This window comes from Nothobranchius furzeri, chromosome 2 (genome assembly GCF_043380555.1).
Source record: "Nothobranchius furzeri strain GRZ-AD chromosome 2, NfurGRZ-RIMD1, whole genome shotgun sequence".
Lineage (NCBI taxonomy): Eukaryota > Metazoa > Chordata > Actinopteri > Cyprinodontiformes > Nothobranchiidae > Nothobranchius > Nothobranchius furzeri.
The window spans coordinates 14,856,715-14,876,210 of NC_091742.1; the positions used below are offsets into that span (position 1 = coordinate 14,856,715).

Genomic DNA, 19,496 nt, shown 5'->3' on the forward strand with positions numbered 1-19,496 from the left:
TCTCTGACTCAATGATTTTTTTAATGGTCATAAAAGCAAACCAGTCTGGTGTTTCATGTATTTGTGCTTGTGAAGATGCCCAGTGACCAGTTGCATCTCTTATCTTTTTGTCTTTACAAGAACCCGTCTAAAGGTGGTTTCATATTAGACGATCTAAAATTAACTAAGATGTATATCATGTAACGGGACATGTATACCTTTTTAAAACAATTCTAAAACACGTTCATGGAGTTATTTGTATAAAATCTATCACATAAAGCATTTTCAGCATCTTTATTCTTTACTGTTTCAGTACCTTCCAGAACGAGCCATTTCAGGGCTTTGTCACTTTAAAACGAGCTGTTGCTGGCCACGCCCACTCATCCCCTGGTTTGCTGCTGTGAGGTGAGGAGCTCAGATGTCTGGTAGGGGCTTGGAGTAGAGTCGCTGCTCCTCGGGCATCGACAGGTGGAAGCAGATGATTCCTGAAACCAACCAGCAGAAAATGAATGGATGTTTTTATTTAGGTTTGGAGTGTTTATAGAGGCAGTCGAGACACATGACAACACAAAAGGATGCAAAACATAAGATTAGTGGAAATTGTCCAATTTTATGCCCTTGAAGGGTCTTGGTGACATCTTTAGGAGTGTTTTTCAGTACCCAAAGACCCCTCACCTCTCATGATAACTTCAGAATGGTTGTGAGCAAAAACAAAGCTTCCTTGTTGGGGTGGCTAAAGCCTCTTTTATTAGACAGACCATTGCGTCATTACAGAGTGATAAATCCGAATTCGTGGGTCTCGTAAATGCGGTAAAGGGGAAAGGAGATAAAACTCAATTCTGATGTGCTTAGCCTCGTAGTAATATTGCCGCATGAGCCCCTCGCCTCTGACGGCTAAACCCGTGTCAGCCCCGCTAATCCCTTGGGAGCGACTGGGAGGCCCCCTCGAGAGAAGGTGGTCGCGTTAGTGACGTATACTGCGCGCCGAGTGCCGGCTGGAAGGGATATAAACACAGATAAACATGGCCTCTCACTAGTATCTTTCAACCACCTACAACATGGCAAACTGGACGGACGCAGAGACCATGGAGCTTTTGGCCGTGCGAGCGGACGAACAGATTAGTTGCCTTTTTACGGGGACGGTGAGAGACAGCCAGCTGTTCGACAGAGTGGTGAAAACACTGGCTGAGTGGGGCGTCAAGCGGGACAAAAAGCAGGTCACATCAAAGCTAAAGGTCCTGAAAAATCAATTTCATCAGTTTGACGCTGAACGCACGACCCTGTACGTCACATGCGTGGGGGCCGCCCAGCAACCTCCCTTTTATCCCGTTTTGGTTTGAGAGGTGCTCTTTATTCTAGCTTCAGCCTTGCTACTATAAATGCCAAAATCCTCCCCAGGGAGCCGTGGCAAATCCCGTTTTGTAAACGCTATGGTCCTGTAAAAACAGCTTAAGAGAACTAGTCTGTAAGACTTCAACAGTTTAGATTAGTTTCCTTAGTTTAGCTCTGGGTTGGTGAGTGGTTGCTTGATTTGTTAATTGTTGGTTGGATGGTAACAAAGTTTGGTAGAAATCAGTGTAAGCCAGGCGTAATGTAATCTTATTCAGTTACGGTCTTTTTCTTAGTTTTTTTTTTTTCATTTATAAAATCAAAATTTAATTTAATTACAGCCCGGTTCAGTGCAGAGATTCAATAAAACTACCAGTTTTTAGGGTTTTGGGACCGCATCTGATGTCGAGTTTACACTAGGCTGGGCGATAAATAAAAAATGTATCGTTATCAAAATTTCGGACTCTTATCAAGATAATTTTTCCCATGTTAATAAATTTGATAATAAAAAATTAAAATATGTGTAGGTTGGTAACGTTCATGTCCGTTTAAGAAGCGGTAGCACCTTGAGTCAGTAAACGTGTGACTCAATGTAAAACACGTGACAGCACCATCTAGTGGACAACTTTTGTTTCTGCGCATACCTGTAGTTATCGTCCATTTATTGTTATCGAGGTGAAATCCTCAATATATCCTGATTTTGACTTTAGACCATATCGCCCAGCACTAGTTTACACCCAAAAATATATACGCTGGTTTTTCATACATGAACAGAATCCTAATCCCAACCTTTCAGACAAGAATCCCTACCAAACTTTATCACCTGAACGTTTCTTAAATGAAGACGTGAATGGCGGAACGCACACGCAGCCGGCAGAAGAGGCGACTGTTACGGGTTATTGACGAGGCTTGAAACTCTCCTCGTGTTTAATGTGCCTGTGCGTTTGTGAGTAAATGACCGCCCACTGCGGTCGCTTCACTCTTCCATCTGTGTTTGTGCCGGCCGGTGTGCGGCTCCAGTTTGTGTGTGGCTCCATCCATCCAGAAAATAAAGCCTTATTGAGGATGAAATGGGATTTTTAATTGGCTGAGCCTCGGCCCAGCGGCGCCACGTGGAACTTCGTGGCCTCTTGTACAATGTCACGGACACACACGTGCACAATGAACCCTCAGTAATGAGCACAGCCGCCGCTGCACAGCCGCACACAATCGCTGGAAGTGTCGCACGTTCACACGAGGTGGGTCTGCATGTCGGGGAGTATTGATTAGACCGTTTACACTGAGCAGAAGAGAACAGTGGCCCCCATCAGGGAGTCCTCCCTAACAGGCTGATTTACACACACACACACACACACACACACACTTGCGTCTCCTCGTCCCTTTTCTGTCTGTCCATAGGACAGAACAGACAAACCTTTCCTGTTAGACGCTGTCTGACATACATATGCCGAGTGATGCGCCTGTTAAAATGTTGTCTCCATGTCTGACAGCGCCTCTAAGAGCCCGCCATCGATTTTCTTCTCCGCTGACTGACTCTGAGAACAAGGAGGCAGGCAGCAGAGAGAGAGAGAGAGAGCAAGAGATCGGATGTCAATAAATACACCCAGGCACTAATTCCACCGAGGCTGATGGTCCTATTCCCACTTCTGTGCAGACTTTACTCGTTTAAGCTTCTGCGGTTTTGAATTGAATGTTTGTTTGGAGGAGGATGCAGGAGGTCCCTGGTGGTCCAGGTGTGAGCGTGAATCCTGGCTTATCCACTCAGAAGAAGAGTCAATTTCTGCAGACAAAGTGGAAGATTTGAGTTTAGCAGAAAGTCTGATGTTCTGGAGATGAAAATCAAACCGAGTGGAATAAAAACATTTAGATTAGAGTAAAAATCAACCTCAGAGGGAAGCAGTGAACCAAACAAGGATAAAAACCACAAGTTAAATGAAGGTTTTGAACTTATTTTTCCAGTCTGGCTCCAACAAAGTTATTTAGATGTCAATAAAACAACCAAAGGGATGATGGGTAACAGACGTTTTCACTGAAGTTTATTAGCTTTCTTATAAAACCTGACTTTTTTGTTTCAATGTCCCTAAACCTCTTTCATTTCTAAAATGTGAATTTGTATAAAAATATTTGTTTCTTAATCATTTTCTCATTTATTGTGTTTATTGTGTTTATTCGCTTAGCAGACGCTTTTATCCAAAGCGACTTACAATTTATAACCTATAGGGCATGTTGTGATCTGTGGGGAAAACCGGAGTACCCGGAGGAAACCCACGCATGCATGGGGAGAACACGCAACTCCACGCAGAAAGGCCGCAGCCGAGTTTTGAACCTGTGACCTTCGTGCTGCGAGGCAACAGTGCTAACCACTGCGCCACCATGCAGCCCATTTATGAAGGTTGCAGGCTGGCATCTCTCTAAGTGACAGTCTGCTGAGAAACACTATATTAATTTTACTTTTTGTTATGTTTTGGGTTTAAATGATGCATTGAGCAGGAGCTTTTATTTTGAAACTCTTAGCTTTTCCAGTAACTAAGCACAATTCAGATTTTAGCAGAAAAAGTTTTATTTAAATTTTGACTCATTTTCAACCAAAACTGAAGCGTTACTCATACAGACCTGCAGCCTCGGTCCTAAAGTCTCCACCGAGTTTTCTCTGGTTTTTGTTATAAAATCTAAGGAACTCCTGCTTTAGCGGATAATTATCAGATTAAAATGGATAATTCTGGTTTTAGATTAAAACGATTTAATCATTAAATAATTTAGAAAGCTTTCTTTTTCCTGTTTGGGTGTCAGGTCTGATCCGGTCCCGGGTCCGGGGGGCGGATGCTTCCAGAGCCAAGGTCCTGACCTTCCTGGACAGCCACTGTGAGGTGAACAAGGACTGGCTGCCCCCCCTCCTCCAGAGGATAAAACAGGTAGATTTTAAACCCTGAAAGTTTTAATGATGTCAGATTCAGAGTCGCTCTGAAAACATGAATCTGTTCCCGGCATAAAAACAAAACTCATCCAGTTCGGAGGGAACCCGAACATCTGTTTGCCTCTCTTAATGAATCAGTGCTGCTTTGTGTCCTTTGTGTCTCCTCTTGTCTTCTTTCATCACCTCGTTCACTTTGTCCTCCTTCAGTTACCCTCTGTAACTTTTCTTTTATTTCTTCCTCTTTCCTGACTTTAACCAACTTTTCCCTCCTCTCTCACGCAGCTCCATCATCCCTCTTCGCGCCCTTCCACCCTCCCATCCTTCATTCCTCCTCTCACTGGTGTTGTTTCTACAACTCTTTGTCTCCTCTCATTTCACCATCTCTCCATTTCTTTTCTACTTGAGTTTGCCTCTTATTCCACAGATCCATCAAGCAACTCATCTTTTCTTTCTGTGGTGTTGAAGCCATTTGATCCGCAGGGCTCAGATCGATGAGTGAACCCACCAGAGGGTCTGATTTGCTCCAGCTGCAGAGCCAGCATCATCTATATTCATAGCTGCAGTGTGTGTGTGTGTGTGTGTGTTTTATGCTCAACAGTCATCAGTCACTGTCTGTCCACTCACTTTCTAATCATATATTTAGATTTAAATGTATGAGGTATCGATCCGGGTTAAAACACACGCAGCACAACTCCCTAAAATCTCGCCACCTGCTAAATAATGATCCGTCTTTTAGATGCAGAGAACCGATGTCCTGCCAGAATTTTATCTTTCCTTCATTTTGTTTACTTTTTAAAAGTTTTTCTTCCTCCAACTTTTTTTCCTTTAGAGATAAAAAAGCTGAAAAAAAGCATTTTCTCTGATGTCAGAATCTAAAAGATAAATTAAAGTATTCCGATTATTTCTTTACTCATTAATTGTAATATTTTTATTTAGTTTTACAATTATGTCTTGAATAAACAAGATTAATATTTGGTTTGACTGAACATTAATATGATTTTTTTAACACTGGCTTTTCCTGGGGGGGCCAGCAATTTTCTAGGGGTGGCCATGGCCACCCCTTGGGGGCACCCTTGCCTGAGGAGCCCGTCATACTGTCAGGCTCCCCCGAGCTCCCGCTTAATTTGAACCCTGTTCGCAGTGTTCTCCCCACCCCTCCTAGGCTTTGCTCTTTGTGACTCAGAAACTTTTCTGAAAGTCACATAAAGGAGGATGATGATGCAGATCGTTCTGAGGTCGTTCTCAACTCGGCCACCAAATGTCCTCATTTCAAATTAGGTGGGACAAAGAGGAAAAAATGGCTAAAATTAAGGAAGTGCTCTGGAGTGATTTGAAAATAACAGTCATCCAATTACATCGGTAATGGGGAATGCTTCTCCCCGAGCGCTGCGCAGTGTCATTACCCTAACAGCTTTTACCGCGGCCACGGAGCTCGGAGACATGGCTGGAGCTGGCGTCCCCTTGCTCTGACCCTGCAGCTAATGGTCCAGAACCGCTCCACCTGTTCTGTAAAATCACCAGCCGAAGGCGCATCCAGCCGTTCCACCACACTAATAGAGACACATCATATGAATGAGCATGTGTGTAAATATGTTTGTGTATGAATATATATGTGAGTTATTGGGCTTCGGGGATAATTAGCATTTATTGATGCTTAATTTAGATTAAAAACCAGGAAGCTTGCAGCTTGTTTATTGTGTAAACATGGAAGAAACTTTATAATAATGTCAAAATATCTCAGAAAAGTGCATAAAAATGACATTTTCAAAAGTTTTACGCTTTCCTAGAGGTATTTCTTTATTCCTCACAGATGACACTAAAACATTGATACTGTTGGTATAATTTCAGCTTTAAGAGCGTTTGGTAGACAGGGGCGCCTCCAGAAAATTTTGATGGGGGTGGCCAGATGGGGCCAAAGAAATTTTTGGAGTGACACACCAAATTGGTTCTTGGGGTAACTCTGGTTGAATTTAGTCTGTGGCGATGTGCTGCATTGCACCTTTATTTGTTTTTGTTAAAATAACTGGTATTCAAAACATTTAACTTAAATTTTACAAACACAAACAAACATTTTAGAAAAATACATTTGTTATTTAAAATGTTATGCCAAATTTTATTAAAAAAATGTTTTTGGTTAATTCACCTGTTGCTGTGTTAAAAAACTATGGAGATAAAAACTTTTTTTAAATGTTGAGCAGCAAAAACGTGTATTTTTTTAATTCCGATAATTTCTTTACTCCTTAATTGTAATATTTTTATTTTGTTTTACAATTTTGTCTTGAATTAACAAGATCAATATAGGGTTTGACTGAACATTAATATGATTTGTTAACCCTGGCTTTTCCTGGGGGGGGGGGGCAGCAATTTTCTAGGGGTGCCCATGGCCACCCCTGGCCACCCCTTGGGGGCGCCCTTGTTGGTAGGGTGTGTTTTTTACATTTTTGTTGATAGCAGAAAGCAGAGCATCTTCTGGGTGTGTTTGCCAGCCGTTGCCCAAACGCTGATGACATTTAGCAGCAAATAACCTGAATTTACTCCTTCCATGTTTATCTCAGTGAGTCTGTGATCATTTCATTCTGTTCCTTTTCCATCATTTTTTTTCGTCGTCTGAACTTATTGCCAGTAAAGTGAATAAAATGGGGCGGAATTGAAGCGAACAGAAATAGCGGTCACTCTCACCTCGGTGTGCATGATTGGTGCTGAATGACTGAATTCTTTTCAGCACAGAGTATCATAATGACCTTGGAGCATGCAGCCAGTTTCACACAAAAAAATGAGCACACACTGAAATGAAAATGTCATTTATTGGAACTAAATTACAGAACATTTTCTCCTTTTAGTCTTCTCCTGTGAGTCGTTCTATCCCTCTCTAGTTTTGTCTGTTTTCAAACTGATTTCTTAAACATTTTGCTCATGAATATTTGTTTTTTTATTTTACGTTTTTGTGTCCAGGACCCAACTCGCGTGGTCAGCCCCGTCATTGATATCATCAACATGGACTCTTTCGCCTACGTGGCAGCCTCTGCTGATCTCCGCGGAGGTACAGAAACACTTTCTTCCACCTCCAGTCGGAGAAATCAAAATGGCTTTGAGGTGCCTTCAGGGTACCTTTTGATGGCAAAGAACACACCCCCCCCCCCCCCCCCCCCCCCCCCCGAGGGTTTCTGAATTATGACGAGGCCCTTCGTGATGAGCTCTCCCAGCTCTGTTGCTCAAATGCCTTTGAAATATTTTCTCATGCTTTCTGACACTCTGGATGTTCTCACTGCCTCTTTCTGGAGCCCAACGGGACTTGGGATGCTTTGTTTCCTTGGATATGAGGTTAAATCAGAAATGTACAGCACCATTTGAAGGTTTAACACACCAGCTCGTGCACAGCATCGTTCTTAGTGCGACTGTTATCTTTAATAATTTCAAACATATAAGAATGATAAAATACAGTAGATGTAGGCATGTAAACAAATGTTTTGATGAATTTTTTGTTTTGATTTGATGGCAGCTTTTATATTTCCTGTTTTGTGAATTTTTTTCAATTTTTGCTTTAACTTTTACCCTAATAAGTTATGATACAAAATGATGTCCTGTAATAAAAGAAGCAGTGGTATGGCATGATATGTATGGTACATTACAACAAGGTATCATACGATGTAAGATAATGTAAAGTACGATTCATTGAGTTATGATATAATAACATGATGAGGTACGATGTGTTTAGGTACGATGTAACAGGCTATGATACAATAAGGTACAATGTGACAGGCTACAATTAAATAAGAATAATCACAAGGAGCAACTACAGAGATCCGCCCAATCCATTATTTATTAAATTAAAAACACTAAAATTCTATGATCTGGTGGACTACAATATTTTAAAATTTATGTATAATGCAAACAAAAGGAACGTACCTGCAGGATTAATTAAACGATTTTCAAAAAGACATAGCAAATATGATTTAAAGGGACATGAATTATTTAACATACCTAGACATCGGATACTCGTAAAGGAACATTGTGTCTCCATATATGGAGTTAAATTGTGGAATAAATTGAATACTGAACTCAAGAATGCAAAAACAATATTGACTTTAAAAAAAGAGATAAAAAATAAAACGATTAACTTATATAGATCCGTTACATAAATGTGTGAGGGGGAGGGGGGTGGGGGGGATTAAAGGAACAAAATATTAACCTAGTATGTGCTTGTGTATATATGTATGTATATAGATCTGTAACTTAATGCTTCTTTCTGTGTAAACTGTTTTCTTTTTCTATTTTTTTCTCAAATTCATGGGTTGAGATTTTGTCGGCCAACAGGTCCAGGAACTATATTGTTCAATTTCCTTAAGAATCATATGATTATTTCATTTGTATTAATGCTATTTTAGTTAAAAGGGGCAGACAACATAAGTTTTTCTTCTTTCTGTCCCCTTTTTCATTTTGGCTTGCAGCAATTTAGTTCTGATGGTATTTTTATTTTAATGTCAATAAATGAAAATAAAAGATTTAAATAAATAAATAAGGTACTATGCGATAGGCTATGATACAATAAGGTACAATGTGACAGGCTACGTTACAATAAGGTACAATGTGTTAAGGTACGATGTAACAGGCTATGATACAATAAGGTACGATGTGACAGGCTACAATACAATAAGGTACTATGTGACAGGCTACAATTAAATAAGGTACTATGCGATAGGCTATGATACAATAAGGTACTATGTGACAGGCTACGTTACAATAAGGTACGATGTGACAGGCTACGATACAATAAGGTACGATGTGACAGGCTACGTTACAATAAGGTACGATGTGACAGGCTACGATACAATAAGGTACGATGTGACAGGCTACGTTACAATAAGGTACGATGTGACAGGCTATGATACAATAAGGTACAATGTGACAGGCTACAATTAAATAAGGTACTATGCGATAGGCTATGATACAGTAAGGTACTATGCGACAGGCTACGTTACAATAAGGTACTATGTGACAGGCTACGTTACAATAAGGTACGATGTGACAGGCTACGTTACAATAAGGTACGATGTGACAGGCTATGATACAATAAGGTACAATGTGACAGGCTGCAATACAATAAGGTACGATGTGACAGGCTACAATTAAATAAGGTACTACAGTATGCGATAGGCTATGATACAATAAGGTACTATGTGACCGGCTACGTTACAATAAGGTACTATGTGACAGGCTACGTTACAATAAGGTACGATGTGACAGGCTACGTTACAATAAGGTACGATGTGACAGGCTATGATACAATAAAGTACAATGTGACAGGCTGCAATACAATAAGGTACGATGTGACAGGCTACAATTAAATAAGGTACTATGCGATAGGCTATGATACAATAAGGTACTATGTGACAGGCTACGTTACAATAAGGTACTATGTGACAGGCTACGTTACAATAAGGTACTATGTGACAGGCTACGTTACAATAAGGTACGATGTGACAGGCTACGTTACAATAAGGTACGATGTGACAGGCTACAATTAAATAAGGTACTATGCGATAGGCTATGATACAATAAGGTACTATGTGACAGGCTACGTTACAATAAGGTACTATGTGACAGGCTACGTTACAATAAGGTACGATGTGACAGGCTACGTTACAATAAGGTACGATGTGACAGGCTATGATACAATAAGGTACGATGTGACAGGCTAAGATTTGATGTACAGGCTTGTTGTCACGGTGTGACACTTGTCTTGCGATTGAAGAACTCTAAGAACAGACTTGTGCGGATGCTGGTTGATCCCCATTTTAGTGCAGCTCGTCACCAGTCATCCATGTGGATACACTGGTATGCATGTCTTTTATAATCTTTTGTATCATTTTTATGTATCTTTTTTATTGTGGACCTTGAGTCCGATAATATAGTTGAATTGAATTCCATACAATAAGGTACGATGTGGGTGCCCTCCTGAAACAGGAGCACCGGAGCTTTTGTTCCTAGAGACCACAAGTGTTCAGCGCCTTTACGTCGTTTTCTTATACGTGCATCCTTTAGCTGTAGTTTTTGTCTCGTATCTCTGATTTTAAATACATAAATCTGAGCTAATTTAGAAAAAAACACAGTTTGATTACTTAAAAAGATTAGTTAATTCAGATCAGACCATACGATACCCAACATTTAAACGTTTATAGGTTTTAGAGAAAATCATGGTTATTTATGATCTTTTCGTCACAGCAAATATGATCTATAATAATTTGCACATCCATTATACAACTGTTGCATACCATGTATCTGATGAAAACAAAATGGAACATTTTCAGCGAAATCAGGATATTTATTGTTTAGAGTTTTGATGAGTTTATCCTGAGCTTTTGAAATCTAAAGTGATGCTCTGTTAAATCTATAGTGATGCTCTGTTATGTTTCTTCTGTCCAGGGTTTGATTGGAGTCTTCATTTTAAGTGGGAGCAGTTGTCCCCTGACCAGAAGGCCCGCCGGCTCGACCCGACTCAGCCAATCAAGTAATACGCTTTCAAAACCTTCCAACTTTATGCAACATCTGTTAAAACAAGTTGCAGTGAACTGGTTTATGCCTGTGAGCTTTGAGGTAGTTGTGGATCCAACTTTTTCTGCAGATTCGATTTTTAGTTCAGCACCAACTTTCTCCATCAAGAACATTAACTCATTCACAGAATTCAAAAAACAACTCAAAACTCACCTCTTCATAACCACATATCAGCTTTGAATTTTAGAGTGCCTTGTTTGTTCATGTTTACATATGTTTACTTACTGAATGATTTGTGTTTTTATTCTGTACAGTGTCCTTGAGTGACCAGAAAGGCGCTTTTAAATAAAATGTATTATTATTATTATTATTATTATTTCGTGTTGCTCAAACTACTCTTGAGAAATGCAACAGTAGCCCTTGCTGGCTAACTAGTTCCCATAATTCAATTCAAGTTTATTTATAAAGCGCCAAATCACGACAAGAGTCGTCTCAAGGCACTTTACATTATAAACATTCCAATACAGGTCAGGTCATTAAGCCAATCAGAAAAAAGTTTCCTATTTAAGGAGCCCAGCAGGTTGCATCGAGTCACTGACTATTGTCAGAGTCTTACAGCAATCCTCATACTAAGCAAGCATGCAGCGACAGTGGAGAGGAAAAAACAGGAAGAAACCTCCAGAGGATCCTGGCTCTGTATAAGCAGCCATCCTCCACGACTCACTGGGGATGGAGAAGACAGAGCACACACACACATACACAAACACACACACACACATGCACATACATGCACATACACACACACACGCATGAACACAACACGCACGTACACACGCACGTGCACACATGCACACGCATGCACAAACACACACACGCACGTACACACGCACACAGACACGCACTCACACACGCGCGCACACAAGTGCACAGACACACACACACACACACACACACACAAAATGCACCCTGGTACATGGATCGGATCATTTACAGATCTGGATTACTTCCAGCAAGCTCGTTTTATAGTGATGCTTGTACCCAGGCCCCGCCCCTTTTCTATTTCCAGCTCATGAATGTCCAACGTGTCCTACCCAGTGCCAGATCCTGCTGAAACCATCACCATTACCGTTTTAGTTATGGTGGCTCCAGAGGAAATGAGAATCAGAGAAGCTAAAATTAAACGGAACGTGTCGGCGGGGAAGAGTAAAAGCAGCAGGTGTCTTTTCATTTTTAACTGCTCTTGTTAAATAAACTGGAAGAAAAACAGCTACTCTTTAATAATCTCACACTCAAGTCGGTTTTTCTCGTTTTTACTGAAGAAAGGAGGAAATTTTACACTAAATAAATAAATAAATCTGAATGTGTTTGTTGTGGGCGTTTAACCCCAGTCTGCTGTTCCCAGTCCCAAACTTCAGCTGAAAGTTTTAATTAGTTCTAAATGTAAACTGTGTGTGTGTGTGTGTGTGTGTGTGTGTGTGTGTGTGTGTGTGTGTGTAGACACACGTTGCTCTCAGTTGTCTCTGGAGTGAATAAACAAATATTCTTTATACAAGATGAAGAAAAGAAGTTCTGGTTAGAAAATAAAATTTAAATTGAACCTAACTTGTGAAACTAATCAATCATTGTGAATTTTAAAGTTTTTATTCTTATTTATGCTCCCAAACAGACGCTTTATTCTGTTTAAATGAATGTTTTTACCATGATCATGTATTTTATCCTCCAGGAGGTTTTTCTCTAATGCTATGATAAAAAGGACTCTTATTTTGAAATGCCTAAAATCTAACAAAAGCACCCAGAAAATGTGATTTCCTTCGGCAGAGTTTGTTAATTGGACTGCCGAGGGGTCTGACTGCTGTTCAGATGACAAATGATGCCCGTCCTTTCTTCAGCAATCAGAACCCAAACCCAGCACCGCCCCGTTTTGACCCATTATCACCGCAGTGACCTCTGCAGGGTGGAGGAAAACTTAATCTGCTGAAAAATTGCATGAGTCAAGTCAGTAATGGGAAAGACACACACACACACACACACACACACACACACAGTTATGAGCTGAAAAAAGTGCTCAAATTTATAATAAATTAAATAAACTTCAGCGCTTTTCCCCTTTTCATCAGTCAGCTTGGTGACTGGAGTCCAGACTCACTGCTGGGCCAACTTTTGCTGCTGACTCTTTCCCTTTGTGCATGATTCATTTTTCATTTGGGAGACAGATCTTTCCCATGCACTGGTGCGTGTGTGTGTGTGTGTGCGCGTGTGTGTGTGTGTGTATCGGACAGCGGTACTTTGCTGGAGTGTAACTTGTTTATTGTGACAGTTTGTCTCCACCTGGGTGTTGAATTGATGCTTCAGTTTGCATCTCGTCAGCCTGCAGGCCGACCTGAGTCATCGGGTCCATCTGGGAACACACACACACACACACACACACACTTGTAAAGACTGTGATGTGTACATGAGGCCTCTAACCGTATCTGACACAAGAAAGGGCCGTCATGTTGTTTTTATCTTGTCCAGGTCGGACTGCTGCTCTTTGATTCTGGCATTAAAGACCCTAAAGAAGGTGTTGTTGTGTTAAAGTTAAACCATGTGTTACTTGATGTAGAGAGCTTCCCATTTATGTGCTCGGCTTCTGACCAAGTCTTCCAAACACACCCACATCACCCCTCTTCTCCTCCAGCTTCACTGGCTACCAGTCACCTTCAGGGTTCATCTCAAGATCCTGGTTCTGGGGTCTCATATATCAAACATTGCGAAGAATCCGTACTAAAACCATACTTAAGCTCAGCAAAAAAAAAGTACTTACGCCAAACAGGTTTTGTGATCTATCAAACATGGAGAGCTGCACGCAATCTCAGCTTCATAAATCAGAGGCTAACGAGAAAGGTTCTCAGCTGCTTTTTAGTCACATCCCGCCCTCACCACGCCCACTTACTGCCATAAATAGTCAATGCTAAGTGCCTTTTGGATCTCATGTATATACATAAGCCGGCTGTTGCAGCGCTCCGCCAATGACATGGCGACCGTAGATCAAGGCAGATCAAGGAAGCGCAATTTCACAGAAGCAGAAATTCAGGTACTTGTGGGTGAGGTGGAGAAATGAAAGGAAGTGCTTTTGCAAAACAAGAGAAAATCCACAGAGTGGCACAGCGTTGCTGAAGCCGTCAATGTTGTGAATTCTTCAGAAAGATCTGTGGCGGATATAAAAAAATGGTCCAATCTGGATTTGATCCCCAGACTCCCGGGTGAAAGTCACGCGCACTAACCAGTCAGCCAAATGGAGATCTCCCCTGTCCAAGTAGCCAGGGCGCATGATCAATCATGTCACAGTGACAGGACACACACTGTCACAGACGCATGACATTCTGTCTCAATCTGCCCCCCTGCTGATATTCTGCATTTCGTATTCTGCGCTTCAGGTGTGTGTGTGCGCGCATTTGTGTGTGTGAGTGTGCGCGCATGTGTGTGTACGCGCACATGTGTGTGCGTGTGGGGGCTTGTTCTGTGTGAAGTTGAAGCAGTACAAGTGATAATGCTGCAGGATTTCATAATTGTATCCTTCTCAGCAGCAGCACTGCAGGTGCTCTCCATGTCCAAAATATGCGTAAGGAAGGTCCTTAGTCAACTTAAAGTCACGCACATTTTTCAGATAAGTTTTCTTTCATAAATCACAAAGTTTGCGTGGAAAGTTGCTTACACATCTGTTCATTGTAAAACGACGTGTTTAGCTTTCTGTTGGCTAGAGGAGCGCGTTCATCAACAAGAGGTGTTCCTTTTGGCCGTAAATACAGAACATAAACTAACGTCTTGTGTGATATGCCTGTCAGCCACTAGATGGTGCCATCAGTTAAAAGAAACAATCCAGACATTTCCTTTAATCTCAAACACTTTTATTTTGAACATGAAAGCTCATGAGCACGTATTTAAAGTGTTTACAGCATTTCTGATGGCTGCAGCACATGGGTGTTGGCTGCACTTAAACTAGCAGTTAGCCTATCAGTCCTGAAGGACTCAAACCCTATTTCTCCAGACAGAGGCTGTTTAGGAACCTTCAGGTAGGATCGTCATTATCAATCAATCAATCAATCAACTTTATTTATATAGCATTTAATCCTTCAGGACATGCAACTCAAATTGCTTAACAGATTAAAAAGGCCCCGCATACCCACATTCCCTCCCACCCCCAGAATTTTAAAAACAGTCTGACAATAACCCCTTCACAACACTCGTCCTCCAGCGCACACACACACACACACACAGCCCCCCCCCCCCCCCCGGAAAAAACACGATGGAATGAGATCAGATGTGCCAGACCAGCTAAGATAAGGATAAGGAAACACCATCAGGGGAGCCATCCGCCCCAGCAGCAGCAGATCCACAGTAGCAGCCGAGGCACCGACACAGGGCACCCAGGGCAGGGAGGGCGGAGACCCCCACCTCCACCTAGGCACACCCGGAAAGCACCCAGGCCGCCACAGCCGTCTGCCGCCCCCGGGGCAGAGGGCTCCCACAGAGGAAACACTGGAAAAAGGTTAAATTAAGGTTAAAATATAAAATCATAAGAGCTAAAATGAGAATTGTAATATAAAAAGTTATATAGATATTAAAATGTCGATCATAAATCTATGGTAAAAAAACTGTTTAAAAATAGCACGTATAAAGAAAGAATACATAAATAAATAGCCTAATTAATTAAATTATTTATTTAAAAAGTGATAGTAATCAGTTATGACTAAGTCACTGATTGCTTTTCTTAACTTTATTTATTGATCAAAATAAGTTGTAAAACATTAATTGAACAAAATGTTTTTCGTTCCTGCTGAACTCGCCTGGTTTGTTTTCCTCCCAGCGACCCTGAAGCACCTTAACGTCACATCCCAACTGCTCTGCAGTGGTACGCTGTCTGATCAGCCTTGGAACTCAACATAATTACATCAGTCCTCATGAAGCCTGAACACACGCACACAAATATGTACTAACCTTGTGTTATCTATTTGCCAAGTTATCTCCTGCTATTTAATCTTCTACCTGCAAATTCATGCATTCACACAAAGTCACGTTCCTCCGAGCACACAAGGACAAAACGAGCTTGTAAAAGGCTTTGGTGTTATTCTGCCCACACACACACGCGCTCTGCCTGCTTTCACAGGCAGGATAATTGGTAATAAACAGAGTGTATTTGATGACGTGTTTTGGCCTTCAGCTATTCACTCTGTCCAGATTGTGATTCAGGCTGTTTTTGTGGGATTGTTTGTGTTTTTAAACTATAAACAAACGAGTTCATTTCCATTCTGGAAACCACAAAGAGGAGCTTCTCTCTGGTGGAAAATGGGAACTGGATTCATGTTTGAATCACAAACATGGTGAGTTTTAGTGTTCGTGGTGGGGGGGCAGACTGGGCCGGTGAAAACGTTGGGGTGTCCCACGGAATTGGTTCCTGTGGTAAGCCTGGAGCCGTGCAGTGCACCTGTCCCTGTAACAATAGGCCTGTGAATCCCATATATTTACCTCGAACATTTCAGAAAAAAAACAAATTTTCAAACAATAATTTCATTTATTGTTTCAAGTTTTGTTATTTTAGTGTTTTGTAACAGTTTAATGTGCCTGTTGCTGGCAAATCTGTGTGATTCGTTTATTAAAATGTTTTATCCTTTATTTCTTGATTAAAGATGATTGTATGGTTTGTGTGAACGTGAATGTGATTTATTGAGAGGGTGATCTTTCCGGGGGGGGGGGGGGGGGCATTGGCCCCCTCAGCCACCCCTTCAGGGGTGCCACTGGTGAGTTTAGATGGAAGTTTGTTTCTCATCGGCCTGAGATCTACATCAGTCAGTAAGTCCGTTATTATTTCCCTTCTCTTGCTCCGACAGGACCCCCATCATCGCAGGTGGGCTCTTTGTGATCGACAGGTCGTGGTTCAATCACCTCGGTAAATACGACACGGCCATGGACATCTGGGGCGGGGAGAACTTTGGTGAGATGACATGCCCTTATTTTCCTTTTATCTTTTATGTCTCGTGTTGTTTTCAAATGAAATTTGTTTATGATGACATCACATCCCGAGCAGGTCTGATGCCAGCCTCGGTGAGACTTGATGCAACAGTAACGCCGGTTAAAACCGACTCATCCTGTCAGATTAACAATCTCATCATCGTCCTAATGAGGTTCATGTTTGCATCAGGAGAACAGAGAAGAAGACAGAACAGGAAGTATCAGATGATAATGAGAGTTTGATAAATTTAGGGACTCCAGTTTGGGCTTCAGCACCCTCTAGTGTCATAAAACGAACCGCCTCCCCCTCGCTGTGCGTCTGTGTTTCCAAACCAGCTGACCTCATAGTAGAGTGATACTTACAAACACAGCAGCATGATCGCGAGGTCTGCATCCATTTTGAATCCTTTGATCTGAGCTTTCGCTTCCTGAAGTGAACTCGCTTGACTCGTTTTGGCCGGAAGTTTTTTTTTCTGCTTCACCAGATAAACGTTTTCTCCGCCGTTATGAACGAGGCACAATAAACGCTAACTGTCTACAGCGCGGATGTTCTGAACACACCTGTCTGGTTCAGGATTATAGGTGACTTTCCCGCCCCCACAGTAGACTCTCTGGCTCTGAGGTGTAAACATGGGTTTCCTGTCATGCGTGACTCCGAGAGACTTGGGTTCACCGATTCAGGCAGACTCAAGTCTGTGAGGAGTCATTGTAGCTCTGACTGGATCAAGAAAAGGATTTAAAAATACGATCGAGTTACTTAGTGCACCTTTAAATCACAAAGATGAATTAAAACCACAATTTCCTTTGCGTGAGAGACAATGTCAATAAATGGGAAAATAATTACTATTGTTGTTGTTTTTATTATTACTTTCACTTCCAGCTTCTCCTTGTGTTCTAAGCTGTTCGCGAGCCCATATAGTCAGGACAGGTGATGTGTTTTTAAGCAGGACAGTAGATGAGAGAGAGACGAGTCATTAGGTGCTCGGCTGCCTCTGAAGGTCCTTCAGGATCAGATGGATGAAGGTGAACTTCTCCCTCAGCTGATAAAAGTCAGGAAATTGACGTTCAGCCAGCAGCAACATCTGGCTCTCCTGCTGTGTGTGTGTGTGTGTGTGTGTGTGTGTGTGTGTGTGTGTGTGTGTGTGTGTGTGTGTGTGTGTGTGTGTGTGTGTGTGTGTGTGTGTGTGTGTTGCTGACTGCTGTGCTGCTGCTTCTCTCAGATCAGTGAAACACTATAGGCTGCACACTCTCTTTCTCTCTCTCGCTCTCTCTCGCACACACACACACACACACACACACACACACACTTGCTTTCTGTCAGTCTCTGAGGCTCCATGTTGGTATCTCCCTATCTTGCTGACTCCTCTTGTTCTCATTTGTTCTGTCTTGTGTTTCATTCCCCACCCCCTCATCAGACCATCTCCCCGCTCTAATTTCCCTTCCTCTCCAGCATTCTTAGAGTAAAACTTTCTGAAGTTTCCAGCTTTTGTTCTTTTGGGGAAACGGCTCTCTTTCTCCTGATCGGAGCTCCGACAGCTGCTGTGAGCGGGTGTTGCGTCAGGTTTTTCTGTGCTCGCGACTGAGAGCTAACAAAGTTTAATGAAAACGCACGCACACACACACACACACACACACCCACAGTGATGACAGAGACCAAACAAATCTGAGTCTGTCAGCTGATCATCAATAACACAGAGAGGTTTGTCCCAATTAGGTAAAATGTGCTTGGATGGAAAACAAACAAAAACAGCTGAGATCAAATAAACAAGTAACTGGTTTGGGGTTAAATGAACATCAATGCTGCTTTAAAGTGAGTAAAAGTGTGTTAGTTCTCTGAATTATCTTCTTAAAAAGATATTTTCTGTCACTAAAATGTTTATTTACATATTTTAACCCTTTGATGCATGAATTATGAAATCTTCAACCATGATTTTTTAAACTATTTATTTCATTCATCTTTAGGTGTGAATGAAACAAATTTCAACAAATATTTTTTGTAACATTTTGTTAATTTACAAATAATTTATTACATGTCCATCTCAGTGGACAGTGTGCATTCTGAACATGAAATATGTTGGCTTGACTTGCTGAAGCCCAAATGGAGGGGCTCACTTGCAATAAAGTCTTCAACGGCTGTGCTCAATAGCAAAAATAAATAAATAACAATTTTGAGTACCTGTCCACTGTAGTGACCATTATGCATCAAAGGGTTAAATGTTTTCCTGATTTTATAATTAAGTTAGATCCCTTCAGTATCTCCTCAGGTTCTGCAGAGATCCTTTAATCACTCAGTTTAAAGTAGGTGTGTTTAACACTGTAAAAAATAATAGCTTGATTTAATCACATTTATCATCAAATGATCATGTTAGAAATGCATATTTAGGTTAAATATGTATGTAAAAATATAGTTAAGCATTTAAAATCCAGTATAAAGATACATCTTTGTTGTGTGTTTTTTTCCAACTAAGATACAAACCTAGCTAAACTCACAGCCATTGTTCTATAAATTTGGCTGGACGCGCAGCTGGAGTCCTCTACGTCTTTTCACAAAAATAAACATTTGCCGAGTGTCGCAAAAAAAGTGCTTTGCTGGCATCAAAATGTGTCGTTAGTTTCACGTACATCAAATGTTTAAGAAGAAACAAAACAATCTTTTAATAGTGCCTCTCAAGTTAAAAATCATGGGGCGCGTCACAAGAACCAAAAAAACACAACAAATTAAAAATAAAAATATTCATCCATCCATTTTTGGCCGCATATCTGGGGTCGGGTCTCGGGGTCAGCCGCCTAAGCA

General features: G+C 41.3%; 1 protein-coding gene across 1 annotated transcript in view; it reads left to right on the forward strand.

Moving 5' to 3' along the window:
• The window catches only part of galnt14 (UDP-N-acetyl-alpha-D-galactosamine:polypeptide N-acetylgalactosaminyltransferase 14 (GalNAc-T14)), a 198,290-nt gene that overhangs the window by 154,127 nt on the left and 24,667 nt on the right, over positions 1-19,496 (forward strand). Inside the window, exons 6-9 of the mRNA XM_015947783.3 lie at positions 4,099-4,220; positions 7,175-7,262; positions 10,646-10,730; positions 16,582-16,685. Of these exons, the coding sequence (XP_015803269.1) occupies positions 4,099-4,220; positions 7,175-7,262; positions 10,646-10,730; positions 16,582-16,685 (399 nt within the window). The remainder of the gene's footprint in view (positions 1-4,098; positions 4,221-7,174; positions 7,263-10,645; positions 10,731-16,581; positions 16,686-19,496) is intronic.